Raw genomic sequence first — 24,604 nt, forward strand, 5'->3', positions numbered from 1 at the left:
AAAATTGGCCTTGCTTTTCGGAGCATGTGTTAAACACACTATAGAGCAGGGATACAAGACTGACCCCAACTAACAATTTGAACAGTGGAAAGGCTACCATAAATGTCCTTCCCTGATAATGAGATTGATGACTAACCATCATGGAGCCCTCATCTAGTAGCTGATGGAAACAGAAGCAGACAGCTAAACATGGAGCCGAACTGGAATCCAGATGCTGAGAGGGAGGACAAGACCAGGCTACAGAAACCCACAGAGACAGCTGACCTGAACAAAGAGGAGCTAACGGGCCCCCAGACTAATAGCTGGGAAACTAGCATGGGACTGACTCAGACCCCCTGAACATGGGTCTAAGTTAGAAGGCCTGGGCAGTATAAGGGACCTCAGACAGTGGAGCCAGGATGTATCCCTGCTGCACAAAAGGACTTTGGGAGCACATTCCCCATGGAGGGATACTCCCTTAACCTAGACGCAGGAGGGAGGGCCTAGTTCCTACTCCAAATGACTTGACAGATTTAGATGACCCTTCCAGGAAGGCATCACCCTCCATGTGGAGTGGGGGGAATGGGATGGGAGGATGGGTGGGGGGCATGGGAGGGTGGAAGAGAGGGAGGGATGGAGAGGGAACTAGGATCGATATGTAAAATAAGATAGATAAATAAATAAATAAAAAGATGTGGATCGTTGGCATACATGTCTCACATGCTAGAAAATGTCTTAGGAGATGATCATCAAATGTAGGCAAAGTAGCATGGCCCTAGCCTAAGGGCTCCTTGCTCCCTGCCAATTCTCCAAATACGGAAGTCCACTCACGACTTTCATTCCTGTCTTCCTAGGTACTGTGCTCCATTCTGGGGTCTTTCTACTTTCAGGGACGGCACATCCACACCTCAACACACACAAGCAAATAGTCACCTTTCCGTCACTTACTAATTAGCTTGACTGATTGGGCAGGAAACTGGTTTCCCTTGGTGTGAGAGGAAAATTCCATGCAACATACAGGGTTGTCTGTCATGGGGAGGGAGGCCTAATGAGTAGGATTTTGAAAATGTTTTCTCTAGGTGACAGGAAGGTTTCTGAGGTGTGGGAGGGAACAATGCCATTCATTCCTTCTTGTGACTCAGGTAGTTTCTATATAAACATACAAAGAAACAAGCAAACAGAGGAATGAGGCCCAGTAAGCCAAAATCCATTAATTCATCACAGCAGGAAATAAGAAAAACAGCCAGGAGTCTAGAAATGCTCCAGAGACTTGGCACAGAGCAGCACCAACACTTGAGCCCTGTTTCTCACAAAATCTAATTATTCCCACCAAAAAAAAAAAAAAAAAAAAACTTTCCAGAAAAAATCACGGACTTCTCTTGTTCTGTATTTTTAAGTATGGCCCAAGATCCACTGGAGCCTGAAGGCTAGATGTTTTGCTCTAAGAAGGGCCTGATTACACTAACAAAAGGGAGTGTTTTGGAGTGTTCCCTTGGGTGACCCTGTAAGATCTAGTCCTGGTCCAAGTGAGGAGCTGATGCCAAGAACAAGTTATTTATTTGATCTTCTTCAACTTAATCCAGGTGAGCATGTGATCTCTCTCTCTCTCTGTCTCTCTCCCTCTCCCTTCCCTCCCCCCCCCCCAGTGTGGTTTTTTTTTTTTTGTTTTGTTTTGTTTTTGTTTTGTTTTGTATTTTTGAGACAGGGCTTTTCTATGTAGCCCTGGCTGTCCAGGAACTCACTCTGTAGACCAGGCTGTCCCAGAACTTACAGAGATCCACCTGCCTCTGCCTCTTGAGTGCTAGGATTAAAGGTGTGAGCCACCAGCGTCACTGTACCCAGCTGTAGCGTGTGACCATTCTAACAATGTGCTTTGATTAGAATATAAAAAGTCCCTTCTGTAGTAGACATGGAAGGTCACCCATCCATTAGTACTTTACTAAGCATTTAATGACTTAATGGGATTTGCCATCCACTGTGTGTTATTTCTTGAAATAATACCATGGTCCCAACCCTGGGAAGACAGAGACAGAATAATGAGTTCTAGGCAGCCCAGGCTACATAATGGGATTCTGGCCAGCCTAGGGTAGATAGTAAGACGCTGTCTCAAAATAACAGCAGCAGCAGCAGCCACCAGCACCATCACCTGACATTTACACATTGGGTCCTTATCTCCTCACTTGTAAAGCAGGGAGCCTGTTTCTATGCATCTTCATACGATGTTAAAAAAAAAAAAAAATAAAAGAGATCATGGCTGTAAAATATCTGAAGGCATGGTGAAGACATTCAGTACATGAATCCTCTGACCCCTTATATAGAAATACCACTGGAAGAGCCAATAAATTTGCTTCAAGCAGTGATTAAACGTTAGGAATTCTCTTAGATACTTGTCCACAGTTATTTAGACTGATAATAACCCACAGTCAAGGTATTGGAATACACATATAAATACATATTTTCAGATTCCGGTTATGCAGAAAAGAAGATGAGTATTAGGGATTGAATATTTGTGCACTTCTCCCAAAATTTCTATGCTGAATTCCCATCCGTAGGGTGGGATGGTATCAGGCAGGACCTATGGGAAGTAGTTAGCCCTCTATTCATGAGCCCTCATGAATAGTAATAGTATTTTTCATGACAAGTGGTTGGAGAGCTTATTCTTGCTCAAATAAAATATAAAAACAAAAAAAGATAATGACCTGGAAACCAAACCAAGAAGCTGAGCCCTACCACATACAGGATTGACCAGATCCTTGATATTGGACTTTGAAACAAATGTTTGCCATTTAAACTATCCAGCCTATGGGATTTTTGTTATAGCTTGAGGTGACTAAAACAGCAGGATTATACAATAAAGAGCAACTTAGAGAATGAAAGAAAGAAGTCTCACAACATAGTTAAGGAAGGCTTCCCTGAGAAACTAACATAGTATCTGAGACTTAAAAGACAACAGTGGAGCCAGCCTGCTTACCCAGGGCAGGAGCAGACCTAGTGTTTGGAAGTTACAGAGAGAGCCTGTGGGACTGTGAGTAACACAGGGCAGGGTATAAGGTCCTGATGGGTAGCGGCCAGATCAAGGAATCTCTAGTTACATCTGGCATTTAACAGGAAGCTATTAGTGCACACTAAGTGCCAGAACTACTTAATTAAATTCGTTTGAGAGCCAGACATGGAACCATCATGAGGTATTTGGGAAATGTAAATACCTGGACCCAACTTGGACCGAGGATGTCAATGAAATGATCATAAATTCAGTGGGGTCTAGAATCAGGGCTAGACTTGATGTGATAGCAAAAGAGTGGGGCCAGTGTCCCCAGCATCCCTAAGGACTGTAGTCTATAAAACAGCAAGGCACAGAGAACTGGCTCCCTCGTGTAAGTGGCTAGGGAAGGGCAAAGGAAGTGGGCCTGGAGATGTGCTCTGCAGGGTGCTGGCCTAGAATTCACAAGCACCCCAAACCGAGAATGGACTCTCCTAAGCCCAAACCCTGTGAGCCCAGGACTGGGCGGGGCTGTAATGGAAATGGTGGAATCCAGGTCATCCTGCTCTACATAGCAAGTTCAAAGCCAGGCTGAAATACATCAGACCCTGTTTCAGTCGAAAATAAAAGAGGAGGAGGGAGGGAGAGAAAACATATAAACAAACTTTTACAAACCTGTAGCAGCTCCAAATTCATAGATGTAGGCTAAAAAGATCTTGAGGTATTAAGGGAGGGAGGGAGCACCCATCGCCATCAGCCTGGGGCCAGACCTATTCTCCTGCTGGTGGCCCACACCCTAAAGCATTCTGATATCGGGAACAAGGTGAACAAATGGAGAGAGAAATGGTAAACACCAAACGCTTGGGCAATTGCCTCTGCTCTAAGCATCTGAAGCAGTAAAACCACGTGGCCCCTGAGACAGAGCACAAACTCTCCTGAATGGGAAAGTCACAATGACTGGAAGTAGCGCTTTATTCCCATAAACAGAAAGAGACACAGAGGAAGAGCTGACATAAGGTGTACTACTTACCTCTCCAGTCACTGTGGTTAAATTCCTAACGGACACCACTTACTGGAGGATTTGCTGAATTGGGCTCAAACTTTCAGGAACCCTTAGTCTATCACTCAGGGGAAGGTGAGTAGCAAGACTCTAAGGCGGTGCACTGTCTATAAGGAAAAAGACCAGGAAGCAGAGGCTGCAGCTGGAAGCAGGGGAGTACTTAAGCTTCGAAGGCCCATGAACAGTGCCTGGTGACATTTTTCTAGCAGTCAGTCATCACCTGATAACAAGTCCAGAAGTGAGCATTCAAACCAGAACCTAAGGTAGAGAGGTCAGTGAAGTTAAGATGGACACTTACATCTTGGGCCATGGATATAGCTCAGTTCTAGAGTACCTGTCTCACTTATACGAGGTCCTGGGTTTGATCCCCAGTACCATGTAAATCACAACAGAGCGGAATGGCTTTAATTTCAGCACTTGGGAAGATCAAGAGTTCAAGGCCACCCTTAGCTACATAGAGAGTTCAAAGCTAGCATGGGACACAAGAGACCTGTCACAAACAAACCGAAAGAAAAGGAGCTTTAAAAAAAAAAAAAAATGGCTGAGCAGAAAATCTCATTTGCTGCATAAGCAGAAAAAAGAGAGTTCAGATCCCAGCACCCCCATCAAAGCTCTATGTGACCCACACGTCCATTACTGAGGAGCAGAGGTAGGAAGATCTGCTGGCTGCTATCCTTGATGCAAAGCAGGACGAGGGCAGAGAATGAAGGCACCCAATGCCCTCCTTTGGCACACATCCACACACACATGTATGTTCAAGATACCACACACGCATACCCTCTCTAGACACATACACTGCCTTAGTTTCTTTTCCAGTTGTGATAAAACACTCTGACAAAAGCAATGTAGGACAGAAAGGGTTTAATTGGGCTTGTAGTTTCAGGTGCCAGTCCACAAAAGAAGGAGCTGCAGGGAGCTTGGCAAATATAGTCATATATGTTCTGTTCAGCTTGCTCTCTCTGTTCTTACACAGTTCAGAATCACCTGCCTAGGGATCGGTACCACCCACAGTAGACAGCTGTTTCCACCTCAAATAATACAATCAACACAATCCCCCAAACACATGCCCAAAGACCAACCCAATCTAAACAGTTTCACACTAATACTCCCTAGGTGATTCTAGATTTCATCAAGCTGATAATTATCACCAACCATCACTTGCACACATGCGCGTGAGTGCTCACGTGCGTGTGCACACACACAGACACACCACATACTCATGCAAACACACATTAACAATTAAAATAACAAAAATTTTAAAAATTAAGAGGCATCTGTCCCAAACACAAGGTAATTTCTCTCTCTCTGTCTCTCTCTCTTTCTTTCTCTCTCTCTTCCATTTCCATTCTCCCTCCCCCAACCCAGCAGTGGACTTAAACCTAAAGCACCACCCATGCTAGGCAAATGTTCTACCATTAAGCTCTATCTTAAGTCACACTGGAAAATTTCAAACCCCACAACCAAGGTGAATAAATACCCAGGTCCACACATTCTTCTCCAAGGATACCCTGTTGAAGTCTTATACTCAATAAATGAAACCCGAGTCTTCCTATATGAAACCAACAAAGGTATGACAGTTTAGTGAAAACAAGCTATAAATATCAGATTGTATAATTCACTTTAATGTTTTACATTTATGTGTTCATCTGTGTGTAATTCACACTTGCCATAGCATGGGTATCAGGAACAGAAGACAGCTTGTGAGAGGTTGAGAATGATTTGTGAAAACTGGGTCTCTCTTGCCACCCTGTGAGTGAGATCAAACTCAGGTCACTGGGCTTGGAGGCAAGCCCCTGTCTTTACCCGCTGAGCCATTCTACTCACTCACCTACAATGGCTTATTACAGAAGTGAAATTCTCAGCAGCAACACACATGTTAATAGGGGATAGATAATTCACTCAGTGCTTTAGATGGGAAAATACACAAAATAATTTCTGGGAAATTATATTATATAGCTAATCTATACGAAGGGGTGGCATTCATCCCCATTTTCACTGTAATCAGCAGCAAAATTAAAATGTATGGTGTACACCTTTAATCCCAGCACTCAGGAGGCAAAGTCAGTCAGATATGAATTCGAGGTCAGCCTGGTCTAAAAAGCAAGTTCCAGGTCAGCCAAGGTTACACAGAGAAACCCTGTCTCGAATCCCCCTTCCCCCACCAAAAAAGGATCTCTAAGCTGGCAGTGGGCTACACACCTATAAACCCAGAAGATCATGAGTTTGACAGCAGTTTGGGATACATGAGACATTTGTTTAAAAAATAAACAAACCAAATCAGACTAACATGCAGTGGACTACACACACACACACACACACACACACACACACACACATATGTATATATAGGTATATATAGTCATATACATACATACATGCAGTGTGGCCAAGCTTACCTTCTTACATGATTGTTATGTCCCCCACCCACCTTCTCTCCCATCAGTGTCCCACTATGTTGCACAGGCTGGCCTTGAACTCACAGTCTTCCTCATCCTACTCCCTGCATCCCATGCTTAAGACAAGCACTGATATCTCTTCTACATGATAAACTAACAGATACTGTAACTTAAAACTCCTCCCCCGACTGATTTAGAAGAGTCATGAATAAGCTAATGTGTTTAAGGTGTTTGGTTGATTTCCAGGAAGAGGACAGAAGGTGTTGGGGCAGAGATGTTCAGGGCAGGCTGTGTTGCTGAACTAGAATGCTGTACAGTGCAGATGCAGAAAATTCTGACACTTCCGCACTGCTCTGTGGCACATGAAGACCATCACACACCTCCAGAGAAGAGAGGGATATGAACCAAATAAGCCACTAGTTAATAAAAACAGGGAAAGTTAGGACAGCAACTCTTCAGGTACATAAAGAGTTAACTAATTAGCCAGTTGTGAATGTGCAGGAAGGTTTTTTGACACTTCACCATGAGAGATTAAACTAAAACCAATTAGTTTCCTGGTCTGCTTGGCTAGCTAGGCAGCACAAGGTCTTCAGCCACACTCAATCCATTGCTTTCCTCCTCAAAGGAAAAGTCTTTTGAGGCAAATCCGTCCTCATGTGAAAGAGCGCATGCTCAGAAGTGAAGGAGCAAGCCAAAAATAATTTTTCCTGGGTAGTCATTGTGGAAGTACAATATGAAATCGCTCTTTTAGCCAAAAGTTCCTTAGAAAATGAAAAACTCCGCCTGAGCTGGGTAACAAGGGCCTGTGCTCTTCAGAATCCTAGGCAACTCTCCCACTAAGCTCCTTGGGTTCAGTATCCAATAGGAAGGGACGCTACCTTAGCTACTTTAGCCAAGGAGACTGGCATCATTTGGAGCACAGGATGTGGTGAGATGTTCTTCAGACGGGGGAGGGGGAAGGGTCAGAGTATAATACTGGGGCAGTAGGTGATATGATGCTCTCCACTTCTCTGAGCCAAGCTTAGCTGTCCCCTCCCCCCTTTCAAAGTGTGCAAACCAATGCCAGAGCCCCAGAGTTCAGGCAGGTGGAGATAGACATGTTGCCACTGCTGTCCTGGTTTACAGCACTAGGCAGGGACGTGATGAGAGAGGACGGGAGCACTGGATGAAAGTATGGAAGGCATGATGGAACTTTCCAGTCTTTTGAATCCTCTCATCGTACTAGATCATCCAAGAGCAACATCCTCTGTGAAATGTTCACAGAGGATGGATCAAAACTGTGCTGGATAAAGATGCTTAAAAACGGAAAATCTGTGAGTTACAGATTTAAGCAGGGATCAAGTGGGGAGAACCAGGGAAAGAAGGGATGTGAGGTGCATTAACAAACAGGTTCCCTGCATCTGTGTGCAATGCTTCCACTAGAATGCATTCCGTTGAATGAAAACCTCAGCTCCACGCACGGGATATTTCCCAATGAGTTATTAGTCAGGGAGGCCCCTAAAAGAACACAGGTTATTGACATTGATCTTGGCTACTATAGATAGCAAGTGTGATTGCTGAAGATTGCTTGGTTTGTAGGACATAGAGAAATCAAGCTGGAACTGAGGAGAAAAGTTATCACTACACTACCCAGAGGTAGACACTATAATACCAGTCTACTAAGCGTGATGAGCCTATTGGCACAATAGAGGCATGACTGTTGTGGAGGTAAAAACTGACTCCTGATTGGATGATTTGCCTAATTGAGGATACTATGTCCTACAGATTTGACTCTTTCTGATGGGAGGAGAAAATAAAGAAATGTGGAAATTAAAAAAAAAAAATCACAATCAATAAATGCTCTCTGAAGAAGCCACAGCAGACAGGTGAGCAGGGAGATGATGAATGGTACCTTCATCCCTGCTGCAGCTGCAGGTCCACTGGGGTCCACAGCCTGGATGTGGCATGGCTTACTTCCTCGTACCACAAATCCCCAGCCAACCGCATCGCCAACAATCTAGAGAGGAAAACCACAATTAGCAAATGGCAGACTGTCCCTGGCAATTTGCCTGTCTCTCCAAGAGAGGGAAGTCTGACCCAAGATTAACTCTGTGTATTGACATATCCTTTCTCTTCATTTCATCTGTTGCATCAGGGGAATGAAAATGTAGTGGAGACACATGGCCTGATTGTAGCAGGGAGGTCACTCCCCACTAAACAGCTGGCAGCATGCTTCTTCTTTGTGCTGACAGCCGATTTCATACCACACCCCAGCGGGAGTCTTTGAAGATCTTAAAATCTACACGTTCTCTCTGAATTCAAGGTCTACCTCAGCAATGGACCTTTCCTTCATATCCAAATCACAGACTTTGACCTGGCTACATGGAAGTGTAGAAGAGCAGTTTAAACTACCCATGACAGGAGATAGGAAGAGTCTTGGCCTCTTTTGAAAGAGTTTTCCGTACCAAGAAAACCAAATGAGAAAGATAAAGTTCACAATTTACAAATAGACTCTGGTCCAAACATCGTTTGGCATGAAAAGATACCTTTTCCTACAGAATCAGAACAGGCAGGTAGGTTCCCTGGATGGCTCCAGAGGCATCCTTAGAAATATGCCAATCGAAACTCTCTTGATGGGAGATGTCATTCTGTATATGTTTCTCGTACTGGTTAATGAATAAAGCACTGTTGGCCAATAGGAAAGGAGATAGGAGGGACTAGGGACAAGGAGGAAAAAGGAAGTAGGAAGGAGGAGCCAAGATGGAGAGTCTGGAGAGAGCAGTACGCAGCAGCCGGCTCCGGGTAAGAAGACCACGTGGAAATACATAGATTAACACAAATGGGTTAATAATTAAGACAGAGGTAGCCGATAAGAAACAAGTAACAGGGCCAACAGAATTATATCTAGTACAGAGTCTCAGTGTATTAATTGGGGCTGGCGTGGCGGTGGAACAAGAGCAGGCGGCGGGCAGAAAAACCCGTATTCGTTACAAATGGCACCCACGTGGCTAAGAACTTACAGTTAAAATTTAACAAAAGCTCAAAAAAGGGTTTTAGAAACAAAAGAATAGAGACAAGCAAGGTTTCTTGGTAACAGCATTTTTCTCAGTTGGACTCTGACTTGCAAGACACAAGCAGATCGCGCGGCTCCTTTAAGGGAAGGTTCCTGACTCAGCATAAGTGGCAAAAATCCGCACGGCTTTTAAGAAGCACTGCTAACAATTTATTGGTATGCATGGAGATGGCAATGGCAGTGACCACATCTCTAAGCTGGCAGCATGCCTTCTGGATGGCAGTGTTGACCAGGGCAGTGACCACAGCTTTCATTGCTGGCGGTAAAGGTACCCGCCGCCATCTTTGATAACCGCGGCAGAAACAACAAAGACTTTCATTTTAACAATGTTGTTGTTTACCAGATAAAAGACTTGTGGCCAGACAAAGATAAAGATTTACAGTAAAGACAGATTCATATTAAGAAAAACCTCTAAAGGTTTATAGTGTGTTTTAAAATATACGTAGACATGGAAAAAAAAAAAAAATGGTTTTTAAGCTGTACACTGACTGGTGGGTGTGCACAGGAGCTAGGCTTACCGTGAATGTCTTCCTCGCATATGGAGCTCCAGGAGTCAAGAGTTCCTCAGAAGTGACAGGCCTCTTCAGTACTAAGAGACAGACATAGCGTCAGAGAATATACAGCTCTAAGTTCTTCTCCTAGTCATTCAGTGGGTGTTTCCTGAATGCTAATCAATAAAAGTGGCAAAGTCCTCCACCTCACGTTTATCCTTTAGCTGAGCAGACAGGAAAAACCAGCCAAGAGCGTAAACCTAACTTTTGGAACCACAGAGATGCAGGGAGGATGAGAAAAGTCAGGGAAAAGCAACTAAGATGCCTTGGGAGGGGACAAAGGGAGGAGTGGAGTCTTCCTATACAGGAAAAGGCTAAGCTCCTAGTTGTTCCAGCTCTTTCTCCTAAGTCCTTATCTGTATCTATATATGTCAAAACTCCAGCAGTCCAATAGCCATGCTACCGATAATGACTCCATCCAACTCCCTGTCCCCCACATACTGCATACAACCCATTTACTAACCATTTTCTCCTCTAGTAAATAACCTAGAAACATAAGGGTGATGCACCAAGCTCTCATGAGCCAGCACAGTACTCCCCATGGGCTGGACCCCTCACTTCCCTGCACCCTGTCACATTCATTATTTATCTAATCTCTACCTGAGATAATGATCTAAGGCAATGGTTCTCAACTTGTAGGTCTCTACCCATTTGGGGACTGAACGGTCCTTCACAGAGGTTGCCCAAGACCATCCGTATATCAGGTATAAACATTAGGTCTCATAACAGTAGCAAAGTGCAGTTATGAAGTAGCAACAAAAAATAACCTTGTGGTTGGGGGTCACTACAACCTGAGGAACTTTAGTAAAGGGTTGTAGTGTTAGCAGGGTTGAGAACCACTGTACTAAAGAGTCTGGCTCATCATGGCACTAATCGTATTTATTTATTTATTTGTCAATTTATGACAGGCTCTTGCTTATATGATATGTAGCTCAGGCACTTATCTATTTATTTACTTACTTCAGGGTCTTGCTATGTATGTATGTATGTATGTATGTATGGCAGGGTCTTGCAAACATGATATGTAGCCCAGGCTGGCCTGTAGCTCACTGCAATTCTAATTCTACTCAGCCTCCAGGGCTGGAATTGCAGCTGTGTGTCACCATGCTTGCTTAATTTGAAAGTGAAATTAGGTACAATAAACTCATAGTAGAAAATTCTAAAGCCACAGAAGTGTCTGATGGCCTTAAAACTTGAAGATATAATACTTGGTATCATGGCTTTTAAGTTAGTTTTTCTTTCTTATTTTTGGCCATTGATTTTATATGTGAGAAAACAGGTTCAGAAAAGTTAATCTGTGTGTGTTCAAGATCCTATAGCTAAAGCATGGGTAGTAAAATGAGGATCAAACTCGGGAATGAGTTCCAGGACCCAAATTTTTAGCAATGCCTCTTGTCCTCCTGTGCTGTGCTGTCTCAGAAACTCTGGAAGACACCAATGTGGAGTGTTGTCTGTCTATTCTCAGCTTACTGCTGTTGTCTATTAAGGCATCAAGACAGCTGCATGAAAACCCCCTACTAATGAATTTCTCCATCCATCCTCTAGTCATTCATTTCCCTCTCTGTTCATTGATCCTTTGGAACTGGAAAGGAGGTTGTACTAGCCTCCCAGGGCAGCTAGTGGGTATCGGGCATAGGGGCCATCCTAGAGACACGCACAGCAGAGATATACATGTCACAAAAAAATGAAAGGAGCCAGGGCGAGGGTCCTATCTGGAGACGTACCTACCTAGAGTTCCCTTTGCCAGTGGCATTCACTCAGAGGTCAGACACTGGTCCCCAACAAGTGTGCAGCAGCATGGGACAGGCCTGCATGATCCCCAGGCAGCTGGCCCCAACTGCTGGGTGAGCCCCAGGCTTAAGGAGCACTTTCCTAGTGAAGAACCAAGAATTGCTTCTTGTGAGGGGAACAGGTGGTTGGGATCATTGCCTTTGCTTTTTAGAAAGCTTTGAAAATGAATCAGTGTTTGCAAAGGATGAGGGAGTAGGTCAAATATCAAGATGACAAATGGATGTCTCAGGAGACTGAGAGGAGGTAGGAAACATAGTGAGTGTACTAGGGCTGAGATCTTATTGCTCAGCAGACAAGCTCTTCTCCATGCCCGTGAGCTCCTCTGGGGGTTATGAAAATTGATATTTTTGGCAGCAGGGCTGGCTGTTTATTTTAATGGACGTTTTCTTTTTGTTGTGTTGGAAAACAGAAACTTTGAGAATCTGTGAGAATTATCCCACAGTTTTCCTTCTTACTCATCACCATGACCATGGGTTATGGTAAGAGCTATGGCTTTGTTCTTTTGGGAGAGTGGTGAGGTTAGATACTTACATCTACTACTAAATCTATATTATTCTGATACATAGAGATGGCTAATATTCTTATTTATTAGAGGGAGCGTGTGTGTCTGTGAGAGACAGAGATAGACAGATACGATATGGCACATGTGTGAAGGCCAGAGAATTTTGTGGTGTCAGTTCTTTTCTCCCATCTTTACACAGGTTCTGAGGGTTCTAGGGATTGAACTCGGGTTGTCAGGCTTGCATGGTAAGCACTTTTATGTTCTAAGCCATCTTGCCAGCTGTCAAGAGCCATGAGAAGTACAACAGGTTAACTAATAGTCAGCAGGCCAACCTACCACATGAGTGATAGGGAGTTCCACCTCGCAAGGCTGGGGAGTCGCTGACTGTGGAAATCAGTTGCTACTGTCTGTAATTCCTCTCATGAGTCACTTCATTTCTTCCCCAAGATTAGCTTTGGGTGTTTTCCACCGCTTGTGTGTATATCTCGTGAAAACATTCCATCTACTGGGCACATACATTTGTGGGAAGTCAGGAGGATGACTTTTCATTTGGCTGTGTAATCTTGATACTGGGTGTCTTGAATTCGTGAAAAGGCCCCATAGAAAGGAAATCCCTTCTCATCTGGGTGTCAGTGGGAACAAGCTCCCCACCGCTTAGCCAGAGGCTGGAAGCATAAAAGACTTTGGATTTTACACTACATAGCCACAGTCTCTTCCCTTTGATCTAGCAACCTTAGATGTGATCTCTAGTGTTGAGAGGTTCCCTTTAGTCAGCGAACATTTGGTGAAAATGCTAATGCTGACCGAGCACCACCCATCTTCCTCCCACAGCAGCTTACTCAGGCTGCCATGGTTGCCATGGTGATGTATTCCCAGCTGCCGAGGAAGCAGAAGTACCCACAGAGTGCACAGTGCTGCCACTATGGTCTCTTCCCTTTTCCTACATTTACCGGTTACAAACGTCTAGCTTAACTAACAACACAGATGTTGTTAACACATAAACCCCCTTTCTCCCCTCTTAGAAATCATAGCCCCTTCCTCTATTGATCCTTTTTAGATATGCCCAGGTGCTTCACAGCCACGCCCCCTTAGAGACATAATGGGAGATAGCAGGCGCCCACTTTGTCAGCCATATCTGTCTTCTTGACCCTGAGAAATACCTGCCTGTGACCTTAATATTACCAGAGAATTGCTAATTGTGTCTGTGTGGGTATGTAAATTGGAAATCTTGTGGGATGAGAGAGATATTTTGGAAGAATAAAGAGACAGAATGATAAGAAAATGTATGTGGGTTGATCCGTTCCTTTAGCCCTCAGACCTTACTCCTGCTTATTGTAGCATCTCTTTTGAACCCTGATTGGGGGTTTTTAAGGCTGTTTCTTAAAAGCTTCCATTAACCAGCCTTACCATGGTTCAAAGTCCTTATGGAGGCTGATGAACAGGTTTTGAAACTGTAAGACCACAATGAATTCCAATGAGCAGGCTTATATATACCCACCCTTCTTCCTTATGAGTGTTAGGCATTGAAACTGAGCATGGTGGCACATGGCAGCAATCCCAGCAAACATCAGGGAGACTGTGGGAAGTTCAAGGCCAATACCAGACATGACAAAGCTACATATCAAGACCCTGTCTCAGTAAACAAACAATAAATAAATAAAGCAAGCACAAGGTCCACATAGATCCTTGCCTGCTATGATTTAGGAAAGCAGTTCTTTCTATACTGAATTTGCAGTTGCTGGGGGCCTTTTGAAAGCCAAGGACCCCCTCTCAGCTGCTTACTGCAGCTGCTGGTGTTGGACAATCAGCAGCTGACTCTGAGAGCCATCCCTCTGAAGGCAGCTGTCGTGAGCAAAGTCATGCATTCCTTTTGGGGGCATCAACACTGAATAACTGATCAACCAGAAGGTGTTTGGCTCTCTCAGAGTCACTCTGTACAGCTTTGTAGGGCACCCTAGTGCATTATGGGTCAACAGTAGACTTCCAGTAGCCTTCATCACAGCCCACATGCTATTCTTTCCCAGCTACTCAACAGGTATTAACCTGTGAGTTTCCTGCTCCTTTGATCTCTATTTTCCAAGGAACTCAGCCTGAGCATGGGCAGAGGAGTCCACAGATAGGCACATGGCTGCCTTTCTTTCTTTCACTCACCAGATTTGGGGTTGCAGAGCACAGGGGGACTGCTGCTGAGCGTCGGGCTGCTGCTGAAGTAGCCACTGCTGCCACAGCTGCTCATGCTGCTCCTCCGCACAGCAGACACGATCTTGATCTCTTTGCTGGGACTGACTGCAGAGGGGGAGGCAAACAGTCACTGAGCAGTAGTCGCAGGCCCAGAACTCCTGAGCTTTCAGCTGCAAAGTAAGAACGCCATGCCCAGTTTGCCCACATAGTTGCAGATAGCATAAACCAGGCCGTTGCCTTTCAGTTTCCTGGACTGTACAATGGAATATTATTATTCCACGGGATAGACGTGAGGAAAAGGTAACATAATGTATGTGCTCGTTATGGAGCCCAGGCTAGTCTCAACTATAACGGTCCTGGAATCATGGGGCACACCACTGTGGCTGGTTAAGAGGTATTTTGTCTTGAGGTATTCAAGGGTGTATGTACATATTCATGTGTATATGTTGTATGTACACAGGCACATGTGTATTCTTGTATGTAGAGGTCAGAGGTCAATATCCAGAGTCTTCTCAGTTGTTCTCCATCTTATGGTTTGATACAAGATTTCCCTCACTGAACTTGGAGCTTGACGATTCGGCTAGATTAACCAGCAAGGTCCAGTTATCCTGTCTCTGCCTCCCTAGCACTGGGATTATAGATACATACCTTTTTGTCTCTCTCTTTTTAAAAATCTTAACATGCCCTTTATCTGAGTCATCATGCCTGAATGTTCAGCACTTTACCAATGGGGCCATCTCCCCGGCTCATGCAGGACGAGAATTTAAAAACTACCAAGCCAAGCTTCCTCTCCCGGGGTATAAATCCAACGTACCGGATATATGTGACACTTATTATGCAGTGGTAGTAAACGGCTCCTGACTTAGTGGCAGCAAGCCATCATTTGGGAGCATGGAAGACAAAGCCTGAAACGGCCTATACCAAGGCTTTCAAGCTTCAGTTTGCAGATTTGGTTCTGCCTGCCATAGGCTCCGAAGGCTTGTATGTGAGGGAAAGTACGGACGGAGACTGCTGTGGCCGCTGATTAGCTCATGGAAAGAAAACAAACAAGCAAACAACTAATGACGGCTTTATGGGAGTAGATTAACCTATTCTCCTCACATCAACTCTACTGAACCATTCCAAGGAGCAGGCAAGCCTCTGTCCAAAGGAAGCATGGATTGCCACTCGGCATCTGCGGAAGACTAGAGACCGTGTCTCCACCATGGCCTTGAAGCACAGGCTTGGGCTGATTTTCTACTTAGCAGTTCCTGCTTCATTTTCAGTTTGAACCTGGCTGCGTTTGAGGCCTTTGGGATACAAAGGGGCTCAGAAGGGGGCAGATTAAAATAGAACTGCTGAGAGGAAGCTACATCCACCACTTGTAAGCCACACCAAGGCTCTGGACTGTGGGGATAGGAAAAATCTTTCCTTAGGGCTACAGTAAGAATTAAGTGAGACAATTCATGTAGCCAAGCCTGAAACCCGGAAATGTCACTATCCACAGAGGTACATGTCCTTATTGTCAGTCCCTGCTCAGAAGCAAGACATGACAGATCCATTTTGTGCTGAGTTAAGCTCAGTGCGTATTTTCTTTCCTTCCTGCCCACTTCCTTCTTTACTTCCTCCCTTTCCTTACTCTCTTTTCCTTTTGAGGCAGAATCTCAAGAAGTTATATATCCAAGTCTGACCTTGAATTCCTGCCTCCATTCCCAATGACTGGGATGACAAGTTAGAGCCCCACGCCCACCAAGTGCTTCTGAAATTTAAGGCAACAAGTCCCTTGAGTCAATGCCAAGTTTTCTCAGAGGAGTTGGAGATACTCTTAAACATCTCACACTTCTGTATTTGGTGAGTGAGTGTGTGTGTGTGTGTGTGTGTGTGTGTGTGTGTGTGTGTGTATGAGCATATGCATGAGAGTGTCCAGATGCTTTTCTTCTTCTTCTTTTTTTTTTCCTTGTTTGTTTTTTGACAGGGTTTCTCTCTGTGGCTCTAACTATCCTGGAACTCACTCTGTAGACCAGGCTGGCCTTGAACTCAGTTATCCACCTGCCTCTGCCTCCAGAGTGCTGGAATTGAAGGCATGTGTACATTTTTAACACAAGGTCTCCTGTAATCCACATGGACCTCAAACACTGTAGTGGAGCGTGACTTTGATTTTCCTAACCCTCCTGCCTCCACCTCCCGATTAAGGGGTTACACCCAGGGCGCTCTGCATGCTAGCATGCAGTGTACCAAAGGGGCCGCATCCTCAGCCCCTCTCCACTATTTCTCAAAAGACAAAACTCATGTGTCCACAACGGAACCAGCATACCTGACACAAAGCTGGTGGATTTCCGATTGTCGTGGCCCTGCTTCCTCAGGCAGAAGGGACTGTCGTGTGTCTCCTGGGAGGAAGGGGACTTTTCATTGAGCAGCTCCATCATTCTTCGCCTCCGACGGAAGTTCATTCTGAACTGGTAGAGGAGGTTGCTGTCCACAAACGGGTGCTTGTTGGACACTAGGGACAAGAAACAACCCATGAAGAATGTGTGGCATGCTGGTCAGAGAGCGATAAAGTCAGAAGACTCCAGCCAACAGGGGTAAAAGTCCCAAGGAAGAGAGTACACAAACGCCATGTGCACTTGTGGAGCGCCCACACACAGTCCCAAATTCTTCTCACATGACAGAAGAATTTGGAAGCCACCTCCTCTGAGGAACAGTCCCCGACTTCACCCCCAACCTGAGCTCTCTTTATAGTGTTCTGCTGGCTCCAGTGTTCCCTCCAAGTGATCGCTCGCCTCACTGTACATGAACACTGGGCTCTCTGTGTGAGATGATCACAGCTTCATTTAATCACGTGTGCCCATAGTATGTGTGCCTGCCCCACACCGACACTCCAGGCATGAGTCAATATGCATGGCAAATGTTGGAGTAGTCTGCAAGCGTTGCTTAAGAGCAGGTGAGATAGCTCAGTGGGTAAAGATGCTTGCCGCTCAGCTAGATCTGAGTTTCATTCCCAGGACACAAATGATGGACGGAGAAAACTGACTCCTGTAAGTTATCCTCAGACCACCAGACATGTACCACGGCGCACATGAACCCCTCCATGTCCCCTTCCCTCGACAGATACATAATGTAACAAAGATCTAGAATCATCATACTTAAAAGATAATAGTTTGTTTAATAAAAGCCCGGATGTCTATGACCACCATTGACAGCTCATCTGTAGGAAAAAAGAGAGAAGAAAAACTTCAAAAAATACTCATTATTAACAAATTTCTTACTTAGGAATGTGAGGTGCACACATTTTATAAACCACAAGAAAAAGAGCATAACCTACTACGCACCCCCAGGACAGTCACCATTGTGAGCACAGCATCTCTGATGATCTAGCAGAGACCTTGGCCTACAGGACTACACAGCGCACGGCTAGCTAGCCCTACAGAAGTGGAACCCACTTGCTGTACGGCTAGAGTCATGAGATGCTCATAATAACCCCGGCCCTCTCCTGAGATTTCAACCACTACTCCCTCCTGTACATGTAGATATAATCTTAGGAATCTTAAAGAATGTAGGAGGTAGAAACTCAGTGGGGATGAGACTTTTCAGGGGTGTAGCTGATCTGATACCGTGTGTCCTTCAGGCTCCTGTAACCCCAACCAATTCGCTTACCTCTCCAAAGTAGGCTTCCCTTCTATCTCCCCAGGGAAGTCAGATAACAGTCCACTAGAAGTATTTTCAGTATGGTTCAGAGGTAGAATATTTGTCTGGTTTGACCTCTGGCCCTAAGAAAGTCTCAAACTAATGAAAATATATAAAGTTAACTTGTAGCCAGATATGATTGCATACATCTGTAGTTTGGATACTTGGAGGCAGAGATTGCAGAATTTTAACAAGTTCAAGGCCAACATGGTCTAAATAATAAGTTCCAGGCTAGCCGGGGAGGGGGGTGGTGGAGTGGGATCTAGGGACATCTTGCTTCTAAATAAAATTAAATAGTAAATTTTCCCACTACCTGTACTGTTGCTAAGACACTATTTTGCCTTGAAAGATACTTCCTCTTTGTCATTAAATGTTTAACTGAGGTTCATAAGTTTGTTTTGTGAGTGTAATTCTAACTATAAAGCATGTAACTGCAGCTCTGATATGCCATGCTTTGTTGATACCGGTGAGAGGCCTGCCCCTTTCTCAACAGAAATGGAGGAGGAATGGATTGGGGGAAGAGAGGAGGGGACAGAATGGGAGGAAAAGAGGAGGAGAAACTGTGGTTGGATGTAAAATAAAGAAATAAATTTAATGGGAAAAAAAAAAGCTGAATGATTTGAACTCAGGGCAAGACCTTGTCTCTAGCAGTCAAAAAAGAAAACCCAAAAGAATAAAAATAAAAAGTGAAAGAGTCCAGCTAGCTGGTCGTGTGATGGCATCAGTAACACACATCTATTCAACAATGGAGCACCTGCTAAGTGTCACGCCTGGCCCCAGATATCTTTCTCAGCACTGCAATGGGCAGATGGCACCATCTGCTCATTGGAAAGCTTGCCAGTTCCACAGTCTGCTAAAAGAGACATCATTGCTTATAAAAACAAACAAGCTGGGACTTCACTGAGACACTTTAATGTTAAGGAACTCTTAGAAAATATGAAACACTCTGCAGTCAGGAACGTGGTTTCACACCGTTTAGGCAGATTGTGTGTGTGTGCGTGTGTCGGTGCAGGTGCACAATTGTGTGTGTGTGTGTGTGTGTGTATGGAAGACAAGTTGACTTTGAATGTCTTAATTACTCTCTACATTGTTTTTTTTTTTTTTTTCTTTCTTGAGACAGCTATCGTCACTGAACCCGGAGCTTGCCAATTCAGCTAGACAGGCTGGCTAGCAAGCCGCTCACCTGCTTTGTTTCATTTTGTAATTTTTTGATCTAGCACATGCGGAATTCACAGAACCACTCTGTGGAGTCTGTCCTCTGTTTTCCCCTTTCCATGGGTTCTGGGCATTGAATTCAGGATACCAAGCATGTGGGACAAGGACAGCCCTCGCCCACATTGCTGGCCCCAATTAGCTTTTTGGTTTTGTTTCTTTGTCTTGTTTTCTGAGACAGAGTATCATGTAGTCCAGGCTGGCCTGGAACTTGCCATGTTGGGGAGGATGGCCTTCCATTTTTCTTTTTCCACATCCCAGGAAGGACACAGGTTTCATAGTCAGACAATCTGAGTTTCTCTCCCAGCTCTGCAATGTTCACGAGCTGAGTGGGTGATTTGGGCAACTCATTAAACCTGTCTCTCGTCTTGGTTGTTTGTTGTGAAGTTTCCATGTGAGGAACAAATGGGCGATTCATGTCAGAGATCTGGCATGTACCTGACCTGGAGCCCTTGAGCGGTTCTTTGTCTTAAACTTCCAAAGGCTGAACCAAGCCTTGGCTCATGTCCTTCCGTCCTGGGCAGGACTGTTACCTTTCACCCACTAGGAAACATGAACTGGGATGAGAAATCTAGATCAAGTTTACAGATAACCTCACTGAAGACACCTAAAGGAAATCTTAAGTCAAAGGCAGGCATGAAATAGAGGAGTTAAGAAGCAGTAAGTTTTGAGACACACCTGTATTAAGGAAGTCAAAACTCTCTTTGGAGTCACCCATTACATAACACCTGAAGATGTGAAAGTTTATATTCTAAAGAAAGAAAAGCGAATTTTTTTATACTTTAACAAGACATTTTCCCGTATCAAATCCAAAAATTGTTCACGAAAGCTGGGCATGATAGCACATGCTTGTATTTCCAGCAACTGGAGTCTGAAGCTGGTGGGGGGGGCATCTGGAGTTCAGAGTCATTTCCTCTACTTTAGGGAGTCCAAGGGCTATATAAGGCCCTACCTCAAAAAAGGCCACTTGGTCTAAGCACTTGTTCATTTGCCTGATTTTTGTTTTGCCGAGGAACTGGCCCGGAGCCTTAGGCACGCTAAGTAAAGTGTTTATTACTGACCTACATCCTCAGCTATTTTATAATTGTATTTCAGGACACGATTTCAAAACCTTTTCCCCAGGCTGGCCACAAACATGCCATCCTTCTGCTCCACCCTCCTGAATAGCTGGATTGAAAGCACCTACCAACAGCCTGGCACAACTTCTCTTGATGCTTGTTAGACACAGAAGAGCAAAACCTATAATCTGCGAAAAGATAGAAAATGATCAAGGAGGTGTTGTATGAAAGGAGAGAAGGCTAGAAAAATGATCAAGAAGGAGAAGGAGTCATCGTGATTCTGAATCCCAAAGTCATTAGAATTCTTCATTTCACAGATCGCAGTGCTGCGGAATATTAAAGACGTGCCATTCTTTTATTCTGTGGAATATTTGTCTAATAGTGCAAAAATGTGTTACATTTTTTTTAATGTTGCATTTGTTTAACAACTCTGTAAAGTTGTGTTACTTTGCCTGCCCAAAACACCTGATTGGTCTAATAAAGGGCTAAGCGGCAAAGCAGGAGATGGACAGGCAGGGCTGGCAGGGAGGATTGAGAAAAGGAGGAGAGGCGGACACTAGGCACCAGCCACATGGCCACGGAGTAAGAAGGAAAGAAAGATATATAGAATAAAGAAAGGTAAAAAGACCAGAGGCAAAAAGTAGTTAAAAAGAATAAATTAAGTTAGAAAAGCTGGATAAAAAAGGAGCCAAGCTAAGGCCAGGAGAGCATAAGAATATTTCTCTGTGTATTTTTTGGGAGCTAGATGACAGGCCCTCAAAAGAGTTCAAACACAAAACAAAACAACACAATGTTGTACGGGAAAGTCATGTCAGCAAATGTGCTGATGTAGAGTTTGATGTATTTGTTTCTTAGGACTACTCATTTCTCCTCTTTGATTTTTTAATTTTATTTTTAAGGTCTCATGTAGCTCAGGCTGGTCTTGAACTCCTAATCCTCCTGCCTCCACCTTCCTAGTGCTGAGTTTGCAGGGATGTATCAGGCAGGACTATCTTCTCTAGCGGGAAGGGCAGGTGAGGTTCCCCAGAGAATAAAATGGGAATCAGGAACAGACCAGCCCCCAAGAGGACGAGGCTACATCCGAACATGGGCGCAATTTTTTTTTTTTTTTTGCCAGCTAATTATTTATTATCATTTTTCCATTTCATATCTCCTTGACTTGTCCTTATTCTTTGCTTTTCTGTCTGTGTATTTTCCTCCTTTTATTAAAGTAGGTTCTTTTCCCGTAACTGTATCTTGGTTGTTCTCCCTTCCCTCTACCCCTCCCAGTTCTTCACCACCTCCTCTCTCATCTGGATTTACCCCCGCTTTCTTCTAAAAGATGACAGAGTAAAATGCAGTAAGATAAACAAAAGCGATCATACCACAGTCGGACAAAGCAAACCATCATGTGGGTGGCCGCCAGGTGTCCCAAGAGAAGGCACGAGAATCAGAGACCCACTTGCTCACACATTCAGGAGTGCCATGAAAAAAAATTAAGCTTAAGCTGAAAGCTATAATGTATAAGTAGAGGGCCAACTGTAGACCGCGCAGACCACATGCTTGCTGTTTAGTCTCTGTGAGTTCATGTGAGGGCTGCTCAGTTGCTTTCGAGGCCTTTTCCTGGTGTCCTCCATACGCCTTGGCTTTTGCACACTCTTTCTAACTCCTCTTCCACAGAGTTCCCTGAGCTTGGAAGGGGAGCGAGATTTGGTGGAGCGGCTCCATTTAGAGCTGTGTGCCTAAAGCGCTCTCTCTCTCTCTCTCTCTCTCTCTCTCTCTGTCTCTCTCTCTCTCTCTCTCTCTCTCGTGTGTGTGTCTGTGGTGTCTTGATGTGGGTCTCTGCATGCGTTCCCATCTGCTGTAGGAGGAAACCTCTCTGATGACCACATACATTTTCTAATTGTGATCTTATCAATAGCTGCCCTGTTAGGATGATTTTTTTTTTTTTCTATTTCTTTTTAAGTCCTGGGTGTTGAACTTAGGACCTCCGGTATGGTGGGTAAGTGCTGTATAACTGGGCTATACTTCAAGCCTCAAAACAAAAAATTTCACTGTCCCAATTTCTAATTTCTGGGACTTTCCAGGTCTTCTATGCTTTGGTGACATTCCCAAGGCACATGGCTTGGTTTGGACATTGAGCACTTTACTTTCTATTTGTATATTTATTCAGCTAAACTCTGTGCCCTGGGAATACTAGGCAAGTACTGAGTCCCCTCCCCAGTTTGCTGTGGAATTAAAAGGGATATTAAACAGGAAATGCAGACATGACCATAAAAGTGAAACCATGGAGGCTCTTACTGCTTGAGATGCTTGCAGCAGCACCAAACTACTGGTTAAGGACTAGACTCCTATATACCGTGTACCCTAAATATTCAGAAGGTATGAGGGATGTGTGACAATGCTCTTGTGCACTACAAAGATTTGTAGCTCATACTGGTTTAGTAAGACATGCTGATTGGTCAGTAACCAGGCAGGGAGTATAGGCAGGGCAGCCAGACTAGGGGGATTCTGGGAAGAGGAAAGGCAGAGAGCCAGACATAGAAGAAGCAAATGAAAATGCCTTACTGAGAAAAGGCACCAAGCCACGTGACTGAACATAGATATAAGAATTATGGGTTGATTTAAGTTGTAAGAGCTAGTTAGTAATAAGCCTGAGCAATATGCCAAACAGTTTATAATTAATATAAGCCTCTGTGTGTCTATTTAGGACTGAACTTCTTTAGGACGGGGCGGGACAGAAACTCCCATCTACAGTTAAGAGCACTGGCTTCTCTTCCAGAGAGCCAGGGTTCAATACTCAGCACCCACACACATGGTAGCTCACAACTGTCTGTAACTCCAGTTCCAGGGGATCCAACACCCTCGCACAGACATACATGCAGCAAAACACTAATGCACTAAAAAGAAAAATCAATTGAAGAAATTAGTAAGATGATGTTAGCAGACAAAAAGGAAGCTGATTTATCTAAAGGGACCACTGGGTTCTATCCCACCCATATATGTGGTCTAAGGACAGACAGAAAAACAGCACCTTGAGTTCTATAGTTCAACTGTACTTGTGATTGTGGGCTACTGATGGAGCAGGAAAGGAGGAAAGTCACTTTTTTTCCATCCTTGGCATGTTTGTTAGGAAGAGACAAGAATACAACACACCTGCAACCCCAGCACTTGGTAGGCTGAAGAAGAGGAGGCTGAGTCTGAAGCTAAAATGTCTACACAGTGACAGCCTACCCCAAAAGAAACAAATATATGAAGTTTGGGGAGGGAGTTGCACTGTTTTGTTTCAAACCAAGGACATATATAACTATATTGTATATTTTCAAAAATTTGTCAAGATTTCAAAAGAAAATAATATGCTTCTTATGTGCTGGGAAGAAAATATGAGCTGATAATGGATTCTGACAGGAAGCTTTTCTGTTGCGGTTTTGACGGTGTCTCAAAGGGCTGGCCTGCAACTCACTCTAGAGCCCCAGCTGTTCTCACACAGTGTTGAAATGACAGATGTGGATCACAACAAAATGACTTGGAAGTTTTGTCGTTTGTGTTGTTGTTTTTGAGACTAGGCTAGCCTAGAACAATGCAGAAGATGGCAGGAGATGCACTTGTATTCCCGAACATCCTGCATTTACCCCCCCCCCCCCCCGCCAAGTGCTGAGATGACAGGTGTGCATCGTCATCCCTGACTTGCCAACTATTTATTTTTAAGATAATCTGAGCTGTGCTTCAGCCATAGCCACCTACTTCACAATACCAGAAGAGGAAGCCATCAAAGGACCCTGTGTCCCAAAACAGCAGAGTCCTTGACTAAAACAGATTAAGCAACTGTTTTTGAGTGCCTACTCCTCAAAAGGATGTGCTAGGTACTTGGGATTCAAAGCTCTTCAAGAGGCAATGGCAACTGTGAGTCACAGGCTAAAATAATGACTTCCTCGGCCCTGACATTACAAAGAGGATGTGAAAGCAGGAAATTGATTTTAGGGCACAGAATCCTATTAGCTGACATTACTAGAACAAAACAACACTTGAAGGCTCCAAGTTAGGACACACTTATAATGATCTAGTTGGCTGAAGGGAAGAGAGGGATGGAATAAGAGGAGAAAAGGATTCAAAGTAACTTTAGCCAAGATAATAGGAGAGAGATCAAAATGCAACGCTTGATTGCACAGCTTCCTGCTACTTCCAAGAACTCCTACAACA

At 44.3% G+C, this 24,604-nt stretch overlaps 1 protein-coding gene across 1 annotated transcript in view; it reads right to left on the minus strand.

The window, feature by feature from the left end:
• The window catches only part of Deptor (DEP domain containing MTOR interacting protein), a 129,998-nt gene that overhangs the window by 21,637 nt on the left and 83,757 nt on the right, over nucleotides 1-24,604 (minus strand). Inside the window, exons 5-8 of the mRNA XM_051202655.1 lie at nucleotides 16,786-16,971; nucleotides 14,463-14,597; nucleotides 9,986-10,056; nucleotides 8,307-8,411 (exon numbers count right to left, since the gene is read on the minus strand). Coding sequence (XP_051058612.1) covers nucleotides 8,307-8,411; nucleotides 9,986-10,056; nucleotides 14,463-14,597; nucleotides 16,786-16,971 — 497 coding nt within the window. The remainder of the gene's footprint in view (nucleotides 1-8,306; nucleotides 8,412-9,985; nucleotides 10,057-14,462; nucleotides 14,598-16,785; nucleotides 16,972-24,604) is intronic.

This window comes from Phodopus roborovskii, unplaced genomic scaffold, assembly GCF_943737965.1.
Source record: "Phodopus roborovskii unplaced genomic scaffold, PHOROB, whole genome shotgun sequence".
Classification (NCBI taxonomy): domain Eukaryota; kingdom Metazoa; phylum Chordata; class Mammalia; order Rodentia; family Cricetidae; genus Phodopus; species Phodopus roborovskii.